At 41.4% G+C, this 10,976-nt stretch overlaps 1 protein-coding gene across 1 annotated transcript in view; it reads left to right on the top strand.

The window, feature by feature from the left end:
- Positions 1 to 10,976, top strand: part of grid2 (glutamate receptor, ionotropic, delta 2) — a 522,151-nt gene that overhangs the window by 409,589 nt on the left and 101,586 nt on the right. Inside the window, exon 10 of the mRNA XM_017468976.3 lies at positions 7,021 to 7,218. Within this exon, the coding sequence (XP_017324465.1) occupies positions 7,021 to 7,218 (198 nt within the window). The remainder of the gene's footprint in view (positions 1 to 7,020; positions 7,219 to 10,976) is intronic.

Below are 10,976 nucleotides of genomic sequence, written 5' to 3' on the forward strand. Positions count from 1 at the left end.
TGGTGGATCCATTTGACTATTTAACTTGTTAATTGTTAATTTAACTTGTGAAAATGCCCATTTCCACCACCAGGGCAATAATTAAGATGTTCCTTTCAACTGGAAATGTTATAAATCAACCTGGAATTGGACATGTGTCTATATTGTCTCAACGCACTGTGAAGAGGATGGTGCGAGTAGCCAAAAAATCTCCAAGGATCACAGCTGAAGAATTGCAGAAGTTAGTTGTGTCTTGGGGTCAGAAAGTCTACAAAACTAAAATCCGAAGTCACCTACATCACCACAAGTTGTTTGAAAGGGTTTCAAGAATAAAGCCTCTACTCTCATCCAAAAACAAACTTAAGTATCTTCAGTTTTCCAGACACTACTGGAACTTCAAATGGGATCGGGTTCTATGGTCAGATGAAACCAAAATAGAGCTTTTTGGCAATAAACACCAGAGGTGGTTGTGGAGCACACAGAGAGGTAGCCATATGGAAAAGTACCTGATGCCCACGGTTAAATATGGTGGTGGCTCTTTAATGTTTTGCGGCTGTTTTTCTGCCAGAGGACCTGAACATTTTGTTAGGGTACATGGCATCATGGACTCTTATCAAATACCAACAGATATTAAATGAAAACCTGACTGCCTCTGCCAGAAAGCTTAAAATGGGCCATGGTTGGATCTTCCAGCAGGACAAATATCCAAAACATATATCAAAATCAACACAAAAATGGTTTACGGACCACAAAATCAAGGTCCTGCCATGGCCATCCCAGTCCCCTGACTTGAAACATATAGAAAACCTGTGGGGTGAACTGAAGAGGAGAGTCCACCAGCGTGGACCTTGAAATTTGAAGGGTCTGGAGAGATTCTGTATGGAGGAATGGTCTCAGATCCCTTGGCATGTATTCTCCAACCTCATCGGGCATTATAGGAGAAGACAGAGCTGTTATCTTGGCAAAGGGAGGTAGCACAAAGCATTGACTAAAAGGGTGCCAATAATTGTTGTACACCTATATTTAACAAAGATATATTTTTGATAAACCTGTGTTTTGTTTGTAATTGTTTGATATCCATGAGAGCAAAGCATTTTTGTGAATATTTTGAACAAACGATCAAAATTTTAAACAATAAAGACAAATTTTCACAGCTTTCTTTGCTCATATTTACCAAGAGTGCCAATATTAGCGGAGGGCAGTGTACAAGCTTGTTGAGAGCCTGTCTTCATTTCTATACTCCTATATTATATTTCCATTTTTATCTTCTTAAAAGAGACATTAAGTTAAAAGAAAAAAAAAGTCTCTGTAATAGAGAATAGTTTCTCTGAAGTGAAAAGGGAAATATAGTCAGCCTAAGCTGATAAACACCTTCAGGAAGGTTTTTTTTTTTTTTTGCATGATCTTTAGAATTCCTCCAGAGCCATCACAACAGACTGTCAGTTTATGCAGACCTTTTTTTTTTTTTTTTTTTTTTTTTTTTTTTTTTTTTTTTACGAAACACATTCAGGTTTAAAGGATCTGATTTTTTCCAAATCCCATCATGCCCAGTCTTCAAAATAACTGGTATGGTTTGGTTTTAGTAACTGTGTGTACCTCTATCTGTCTAGCTGGTCAGTCAGTGCATATGGTCTCCATGATAGAAGCAGTTACTCAGGGCCTTTTCAAGCTCTATTCTTACTCGTGTGTGTGTGTGTGTGTGTGTGTGTGTGTGTGTGTGTGTGTGTGTGTGTGTGTGTGTGTGTATGTATGTGTGTGGTGATTCGAATGCTGATTTCCATTCTAGTGCTTTTGACAGTATCTCATCATCCCCTGTTCCCACTACAAGCCTGATTCACAGCTGGACAGCTGGAGAAAATGGCTTCCTAACTTTGTAGGAAGATAGACACCTAAGCGTTTTTATGCTGTTTAATGTCATAGATGCTGTTCTCTCATGTTGTGTTTAAAACACAATAGTTCATGGTTTGGGTGAAATGATATCTCATGTATGTTATACTTGAGTGTTTATAAAGTAACAAAGAAATTCAGGCTACCCTATAGTATGTACAGTTCATTTTTATCATGTGTATCAGGCCAGTATCCATTTAATGGGCATCAGTGCATGATTATTTATCATGAGACCTTGGAATTATCAGGTTAGGCCTTTACCCCCATTTGGTCATTTGCCATTTCCTACCGACTAGCTAGCTTGTGACCTCCTGAGGATAGTGGCATAATGCTTTTCTATTGTTCTGTTGTACAACTGGAGAGCCTAATTATAAGATATTGATTCATACTTACCCTCAGTAAGTAAATACTTACCCTCAAAGCAAAAATAGATTCTTGTATTCATTTTGTATACATTTTGTCATTTCTATTTTACACTATTTTAGTGTGAAATCTCTCACATGTGTGTAAATAACAGAAAAGTGAGAGAAAAGATTTTAAACAAAATAAACAGTGATTAGAAACAGTAACGTGAAACATGATTAACGCCAAAAGAATCTAAGGAATTTATCCAATGTGGCAGTGAACAAAGCATGGTGAAATAAGCTATACAGAAACATCCCAAGGGAGATAAAGATAAAAATATAAAGCAAGAAACGAATAAACATCATAAGGCAAGATAAGGAGACTAGATTTAATATGAGATCTGAAGCGGACAAACCCAGGCATGACTAGGCTTCAATATAAAGACACCGATAGGGCTAGATGCTAGACAAGGCAATAGTCTGGCTTATTATTCATTCTGCATTACAAGCTGTCCTCACTCGGGGGTAGGGCTTTCTGCACAGTAGCCCCTTTACTTTGGAACTCAATCACACAATCCCTCTGTAACCTTACCTCTGTAGAATATTTTAAAAACCAACTCACATGTCTGGGTTATGCATGTAACCCTGTTCCCTGAGAAGGGAATGAGATGTTGCATTTAGCATAACACTATGGGAGCGCCTCGCGCACCACCTGCATCTGAAGCTTGTGTAAAATCATGCCTATTTATAGGCCTGCCATGATCAGGTGACATGGCAATTAAGCGCATCGCGTGATATAAATATGGCAGCTGTGAACCGTGCTATCAGTCTCTATTATCTGAAGCAAAGACTCAATTCCAGGTCTGCCCTGATATGACAAAGCTACGCAACGTCTTGTTCCCTTCTCAGGGAACAGGGTTAAATGCGTAACCCAGACATTCCCTTTCAAAGGGAACTTCGATGTTGCTTTTAGCATAACACTATGGGAACGAGAATACCCACTCCGTCATACCAAGGGTATGGCCTGTTCAAAAAGACCCAAGGCCGAGGGTCACTGCAAGACACTCGAGCCCGGGGAGAATGAATATCCAGGCTTTAATAATGAATGAATGTGTGTGGCATAGACCACCCTTCAGCAGCACACGCATCATGTAAGGATACCCCTTTGGACAAAGCCTTCGTGGAGGCGAACGCCCTAGTGGAATGAGCCCTTATGCCCAGAGGTGTAGCGAGACCGCGCACCTCATAAGCAATAGAGATTGCTTCCACTGTCCAATTAGAGATGCACTGCTTTGACACAGCATCACCTCTACTGTCGCCACCAAAGCAGACCAGCAGCTGCTCCAACTTACACCACTGGCCGGAGAGGTTGACGTAAGTACAGAGAGCCCTTACTGGACACAGAAGGTGCATTCTTTCTTGTTCCAGTGTGGGGAATGGACGAGGGCAGAAAGCCTGCAACACCACACGGTGGGCAGCCGATGTAGGCACCTCAGGAATATAGTCCGGCATAGATACAGGAAGGCCTTGGCTAATCCAGGGGCAAAGTCAAGGCAGGAAAGGGAAACAGAGAGAGCTTGTAGATCCCCTACTCACTTGAGAGATGTCAGGGCCAGCAGAAGAGCTACCTTTAGAGTCAGAAGTTTCTCAGAGGCTGACTCTAAGGGCTCAAATGGGGCCCCTGACAGACCCAGGACCACAGAAAGGTCCAAGGAAGATATGCGCAGCCTGCAGATCGGCCTCGGCCGACTGACACCACACATGAATCTCGAAGTTAGAGGATGTTGCCCCACAGAGGCTCCATCAACAGGGGCATGGCTGGCCGAAATGGCGGCCACGTAAACCCTGATTGTAGAAGGAGCCCACCCCGCTGAGAAACGTTCTTGTAAGAACTCCAGGACTGTAGCTATAGTGCAGTTCACTGGGTCTAGCTGATGTTCCTCACACCACAAGACAAAAAGCTACCACTTGAGTGCATACAATTTCCTTGTGGATGGTGCTCTAGCATTTAACATGGTCTCTACAACCTCAGCTGTGAGACCAGAATCTATGAGCTGGTGCCCCTCAGGGGCCAGACCCACAGTTTCCATAGTTCTGGCCGATGGTGATAAATCAACCTTGATTGTAGAAGGAGCCCACCCCACTTAGAAATGTTCTTGTAAGAAATCCAGGACTGTAGCTATTGCGCAGTTCACTGGGTCTACAGTGGATCCCTGCAGATGGGAATCTCCCAAGGAATGCCATCTAGCAGGTATATTATCACTGAGAACCATATTCGAGCTGCCAATAAGGTGCTACTAGCAGCAGACATAGACTGTCTTGGCTAACTCTCGCTAGAACTTGTGGGAGCAGAGCGATGGGGGGGGAAAGCATACAGATGTGACCTCGACCACATGTGCACCATGGCCCTATTTGTGCGGGAGGAGTGAGGGCGAACTCCAGTGAGGAGAACACATGCAGTCCCGCTTGGCCAAACCTCGCAATATGGACTCCACCACTTGTGGATGAAGCCACCAATTCCTGGGCCTCAGCCCCTGCCTCAACAGGATGTCTGCCCCATATTCCCAGAATGTACATTGCACTCACTGACAAACTTTCCTTCTGCCCAGAGAAGAATTAGTTGTGTCTGCCTGAATAGGGGGCACGGACATAATCCTCCCTGGTGGTCACATAATCCTCCCTGGGGGCACTGAAAACTTGGGACTGCCTTGGCTAGGGGAGGCCCTACAGTAGCACTTGGGGCTAACTGCCCTAACAACCTCATGTTCTTTGCCTGCTTGGCCTTTATGACTATTCTCAGATCAGGCCTAGTAGCAGGCCGTGACTGTGGCCGTCCGGTTCCCCTGGCTGTCTGCAGGGGTTGGTGGGCTGCCATACTTGCCTTCTGGGTCTCCCTCGCACCAGTGCTGGCCCTTGGGTGAACTTGAGACAACAGGGAAGGAACTGGCTGAATGCCGCCATATGTCGAGCTCACTCAGCAGGTCTGCTTGGTAGGCCTGCAACATTGTCATTGTCTGCCGTGACCCACAAGCAAGACTACTACCGCATAGGCCTTGCCCACCAATGCCACGGTGGCCTTACACGGTGGCTTGGATGACAAAGCGGCCCCCCTAATTACCTGCCGTTGATGGAGAGAGGTAGCTCGCAAGCGCCTCCTCCACCTTCAGCATAGCTAAAAAGCCATGCCGTTCATTCCCCACAATGGCCGAATAATCCAAAATCGTGGGGTTATAAATACGGCTTATGCATGGTTTTCCCCAGAAGCCTGATATTTTGTCATGTGCTTCTAGAAGAAAGGGGAGTTTCTGCAGTGTGAGGGATTTACTTTCACTGGGGAGAAAAAGGCTCATCTACCCTTAGTAATCACTTCAAGCAGCTCTTTATATGCTGCTCACAGTTTTTAGCACATCCTTCTGGTTCCTCGGAGTCAGAGAGGAATTATTACTATTATTTTTGTGTGTTTTTTCCCCCTTTCGGCTTTACATAGCGGAAGGAGAAGTCACGAGGCGAGCTCCAAAATCCAGCGGAGAGCCGAACCCATAAGATAGAACAAGAGATAGATCAGCGCTCGTCTCCAGCTCCTCATCCAGAACCATAAGAGAACCCCTGAAACCTGAGACGGCTAGCTGCCTCAGCAGCGGCCGGCCCAGATCCGCGAGGCTCTGAAACCCAACTCGCTTCGGCGTCCGAGAAGAGCGCGAGTTGCGAGCCGAGCTGCTTAATGTAGGCATTACCATGCGCAGCCTCTCGAGGCTGCCATCGCATGCTACACCCCTAGACACTTCACCCAGAAAGTGTGCACTATTCCCTGCGATGAAATGGGAGCAAGCCACAACACACTTCCTGAATTCTCTCACTCATTTTTCTCTCTCGCACATTCCTTTTTTTTCTTCTCTTTTTTTAAAGGGATAGAAAAATTCTGAGATTTTGAGAAAAGATAGCGAGGAAATGAAGCGTCCTTTTGTTTCTTTACACAAACAACTGACATGCAGTCTTTCATTATCTTCTTTCGAAGATCATAAAAGGCGTGGTTCACAGGTGCCATATTTATATCACGCGACGTGCTTAATTGCCACATCACCTGATCATGGCAGGCCTATAAATAGGCATGATTTTGCACAAGCTTCAGATGCCGGTTTCGCGTGAGGGGCGCTCCCATAGTGTTATGCTAAACGCAACGTTGAAGTTCCCTTTGAAAGGGAACCTCTCTTTGTCCAAGGTTTCTGTGTCTCTTAACTGCAGGGTCATGTTTTTTGGTTTTATTTGTTTGTTTTTTGTGTTGTGTAATTTGTGTCCGCTTTCTAATTGCAAAGTGACCTTAAGTGTGTAGAAAGGTGTATAATAATATTTTAAAACAAATGATTGTTGCTGTTATTATTATTATTATTATTATTATTATTATTATTATTATTATTAATAATAGTAATAATAGTAATATAGACAAGGTTAAAAAAGAGAGAGCATGAGAAAGTATTTACAACACTGTAAAACATGATAGCCCTATTAAATTATTCTTCTCTTTAACTCCAAGTTATAAGTTTTCAAAAATAAAACTTAAAGTAATCCCTTGACTTGGAAAACGTAACTTTTTGAGTTGACACAAATGTAATCTTTCAATCTTTACACTGAGTTTACTCACGTTTTTAAGGCAACAGGTGAACATTTGTTTCCAAGTTTAACCACCTGAAATGTCTTACAGTGATGGCTTCAACTGACTGCTGGCACTGCTATGATGCAGAGGTCAGTAATTAAGGAAGACAGAGTGTTGGACATTTCAGTGATTTTTAACAATATGTTTTTTTTATTGCAGGAGGAGCCGTTTGTCATGGTGTCCGAGAATGTGTTGGGGAAGCCAAAAAATTATCAGGGATTCGCCATCGATGTATTGGATGCTCTGTCTAATTACCTTGGCTTCAAGTATGAGATCTATTTGGCTCCTGATCACAAATATGGCAGCCAGCAAGCTGATGGAAGCTGGAATGGTCTAATTGGAGAGCTGGTGTTCAAGGTAAAACATTGCTCAGAAGGTCAATCCAACAGGTAGAAAACATTTTAGTGCTCTATGAAGCAAAGCCCAAATCAGCATTGTTGAATACTATAGGTGTTTTAGCTTGCTTGTCCTGTGAACTCAGTGTTGAGTCTCCAGAAAAATAGCACAGATTCCCTGTATGCGGATGAACCCAGAGCTGAAATGTTTCCACAGGCCAGGAAACAAAAAGGTAAAAATATTTCAGCAGTCAGGGGTCATCTGAGCATTTTCAGGGCCATTACCCAGCACCACATGCTGCTTTCCATTCTGAGCTTTTGACAGTATCTCTTCAGCTCCACTCTCCACTCTCCCCTGTCCCTACGGCAAGCCTGCTTCTCAACTGGACAGACAGAAAATAGCCCTGTAGCTTATCAAAATTTCCAGCAAGATAAACACAGTGGGCACATTGTTTTACAGTGGCTTGAAATCAGTGCGATTCACTTAAACCTTAGCATTTTGCTGTTTTTGTCTAGCTTAAACTAGTAATTTGGCTTGCTCTTGGGTTATGTTGTTTGCTGTATGGCAAGAGGGTGAGAGTTGAAAGTTCTTTGATGTGAAGTATTCTTAGATAGTATTAATTCCCTGACATCAGGGAAAGTTAACAGGAAACTTTTTTTTTTTAATCAGGTTGTTTATCATCGTTTATCATATTAATAATGGGTTTCCCGTGGGTTCTCCAGTTTCCTCCCACTGTCTAAAAACATTCCAGTAGGTGAATTGGTTATGCTAAATTGCCAGTAAGTGTGGATTAGTGTGTGAATGTGTGTGTACATTTTGCCCTGCAATGGACTGGTGTCCCATCCTGGTGGAATTCTCCCATTTTCCACCCAGTGTTTCTAGTATAGGCTCCGTATTCCACTGTGACACAGATCAGGATAAAGTAGTGACTGGATTAATTAATCTCTTTTATTCAACAGTACAAAAAATTGACCTGCAGTTTGTGCTGCTTCCTTCATTCCATAAAACTGTTGTGAATATTAAACCATAATACTGTATAATATAACTGAAATTATTATTAATACAGCTAATTAATGATATGCCTGCACCTAAATCTAACCTTAAACTCAATAACCAATGCACTTAGTTTTTCTGTTTTGTTTTGGTTTTATTCTTGTTAAACCGGGACCAACTAAATGACAAAAAAAAAGTGATATTCCCATCCTTGTGGGTAAATTTTGTCCAAACCAATATATAAAACCATTCTCTCTTTCTCTCTCTCTCTCTCTCTCTCTCTCTCTCTCTCTCTCTCTCTCTCTCTCTCTGTCTCTGTCTGTCTCTCTCTCATATAGTATGCACACACAGTGATATTTTGATATTTCTTTATGCTAGGCAGGCTTAGAACCTCAACTCTATGAATAGCTTTAATATGCCGCAAAAATGACCATTTCTGGCTGTTTAAGCATTTAGCTCTCCTATCAGACCGTGAAATTAGCAAGTTTAGTCAGCTGTGCTTTATTTGTGGGTAGAAGGATAAAAATCATCTAGATTCTACTGTTTACCTTAAGTGAGAACAATTTCTGTTTGTATGTTTGTCTATTTATCCGAACATAAGTTTGAGAAAGCAGTTTGTTAGTGATGTGTTTGGGCCAATTTACAAAATCATTATGAGTACCAGATGTGTTCAGATGTGCTTAGTGAGCTCTGGAGAAACGTGTGCAGTATTCCAGTCTTGCATGCAGTGTGATAAAATGGCTATCATTATGACAGATGCAGTGCAGAGAACATTGCTATAGTTTAAGAAGTTTAGGAAACTAGTAAAATGAGATGCCATAATGTGAGAGAGTAAAAGTGGGAGAATGAAATATTAACTAGTACTAATATAAAGTTATTCAATTAAATTAAGTTAAATTACTATTTTCACGTTAGCAATAATGCTACATAGTGCTTGTGCATTGTTGTTATGCCTCAGGTTTAATAGATTTTCACAAATCAAATATACTAATTTTATTAAGGTCCATGTTTACATACTGTAAACAAACAAAACACCAATTTACAATGCTTTTTTTTAAGTGGGCAAATTTTATCTCTACAAAGCATATTATATATTAGAGAACTGATTTAGACCTTGACTCTAGTGCGATGAGCAGGTATTAGGCACAGGAAGCGAACAGTACTACAACCCTGTGTATACACAGAGGTCATCCAGCTCTTCCGCTGCTCTCATGGTGGCCATTCTGGCTAATGAGAGTCAGCCAGGTGAGGCTCAACACTGGCCCAATGATAATGAAAATGGACACTCACACATGCACAGGTGGCTAATGATTCTTGACAGAGGCTCTTACCAGACCCTATAGGTTCTGCTCTTTCTGTCTGCATGCCTGACAACACAGAATGTTCTTGAACTCAAGAAAAAATAGGATGCTGATTTGAATCTGACCAATGCAATTTCCATTCAGCAGCAGCCAGTATAGCCTCTAGCTAAAATGTAGGCTCCTGTGGTTGTTTGTATGCTTTTCAGTCTGATATTCAGATATTATAGTGGTGAAGAAAAATAATTCCCATGCCTTGGCACTTCTCTTGATGTGGCATGGGGGAAATTTAAATGATTAGAATCATAACAGTGAACAGTATGTACAGTCATGTGAAAAAATAAGTACACCCCATGGAAATTGTTGACTTTTTGACATATTTGGACAAGCAAACATTTGATCCACTTTGAAACAGCGTCTATTAATAAAGGTGATACACTCTATCAAATGACACAGAAAATTTACATTTTGTAGTAATTTTTTACAATTGAAATGAACAAAAAACTGTTCCATCACATGGAAAAAATTAAGTACACCCCTACATTTATCAAACCTAAAATTAGAATCAGGTGTTCAAACTTGGGTGCCAGTTATTAGAACCTGCTTAGGGAGTGTAGGTGGAACCTGTCTTATTTATATTGCTCTCATCTAGTGTCTGGTGTTCCCTTTGTTATTGAGGTGTGTGGTGTCATAATGCGAAGATCTAAAGAGTTCTGTAAGGCCTTCAGCAAAAAATCTGTGGATGCCTATGAGTCTGCATGAGTATGAATTCTGCAGAATATCAAAGAGTGCTTGAAGATTATGTGAGGCCATCTGTCCAAAAGTTGAAGTTGAACCGAAAGTGGACCTTTCAACAGGATAATGATCCTAAGCACACTCGCAAATCCACCAAGGAATGGCGCAAAAAGAAATGGAGGGTTATGGAATAGCCTAGTAAAAGATCAGATTTGAATCCCATTGAAATTTTGTGGTTGGATTTGAAACGGGCAGTACATGCAAGAAAACCCTCAAACATCTTGCAACTGAATGAATATTGCATGGAATATTCCAGCAAGACGATGTCAGAGACTGGTGGACAGTTATGCAAAACGCGAAGAAGTTTTTTCTGTAAAAAGAAGTTATTTCTGTAAATGGGGCAATATTAGCCTCTGAGGCCAAGGGTTTACTTACTTTTTCCACAGAAGAATATCAAATCTATTGATATTTCTGTTGAATAAATGATTGAAAAAGATCATTCCCTTGTGATTTTGTTCAAGTGTATCAACTTCATTAATAGGCACTGTTTAAAGATGATCAAATGTTTGCTTGTCCAAATACAGTGCATCTGGAAAGTATTCACAGCGCTTCACTTTTTCCACATTTTTTTATGTTACAGCCTTATTGCAAAATGGATTAAATTCATTATATTCCTCAAAATTCTACAAACAATACCCCATAATGACACCGTGAAAGAAGTTTATTTGAAATCTTTACTTGATTGGAGTCCAC

The sequence above is a fragment of the Ictalurus punctatus genome, chromosome 5 (assembly GCF_001660625.3).
Source record: "Ictalurus punctatus breed USDA103 chromosome 5, Coco_2.0, whole genome shotgun sequence".
Lineage (NCBI taxonomy): Eukaryota > Metazoa > Chordata > Actinopteri > Siluriformes > Ictaluridae > Ictalurus > Ictalurus punctatus.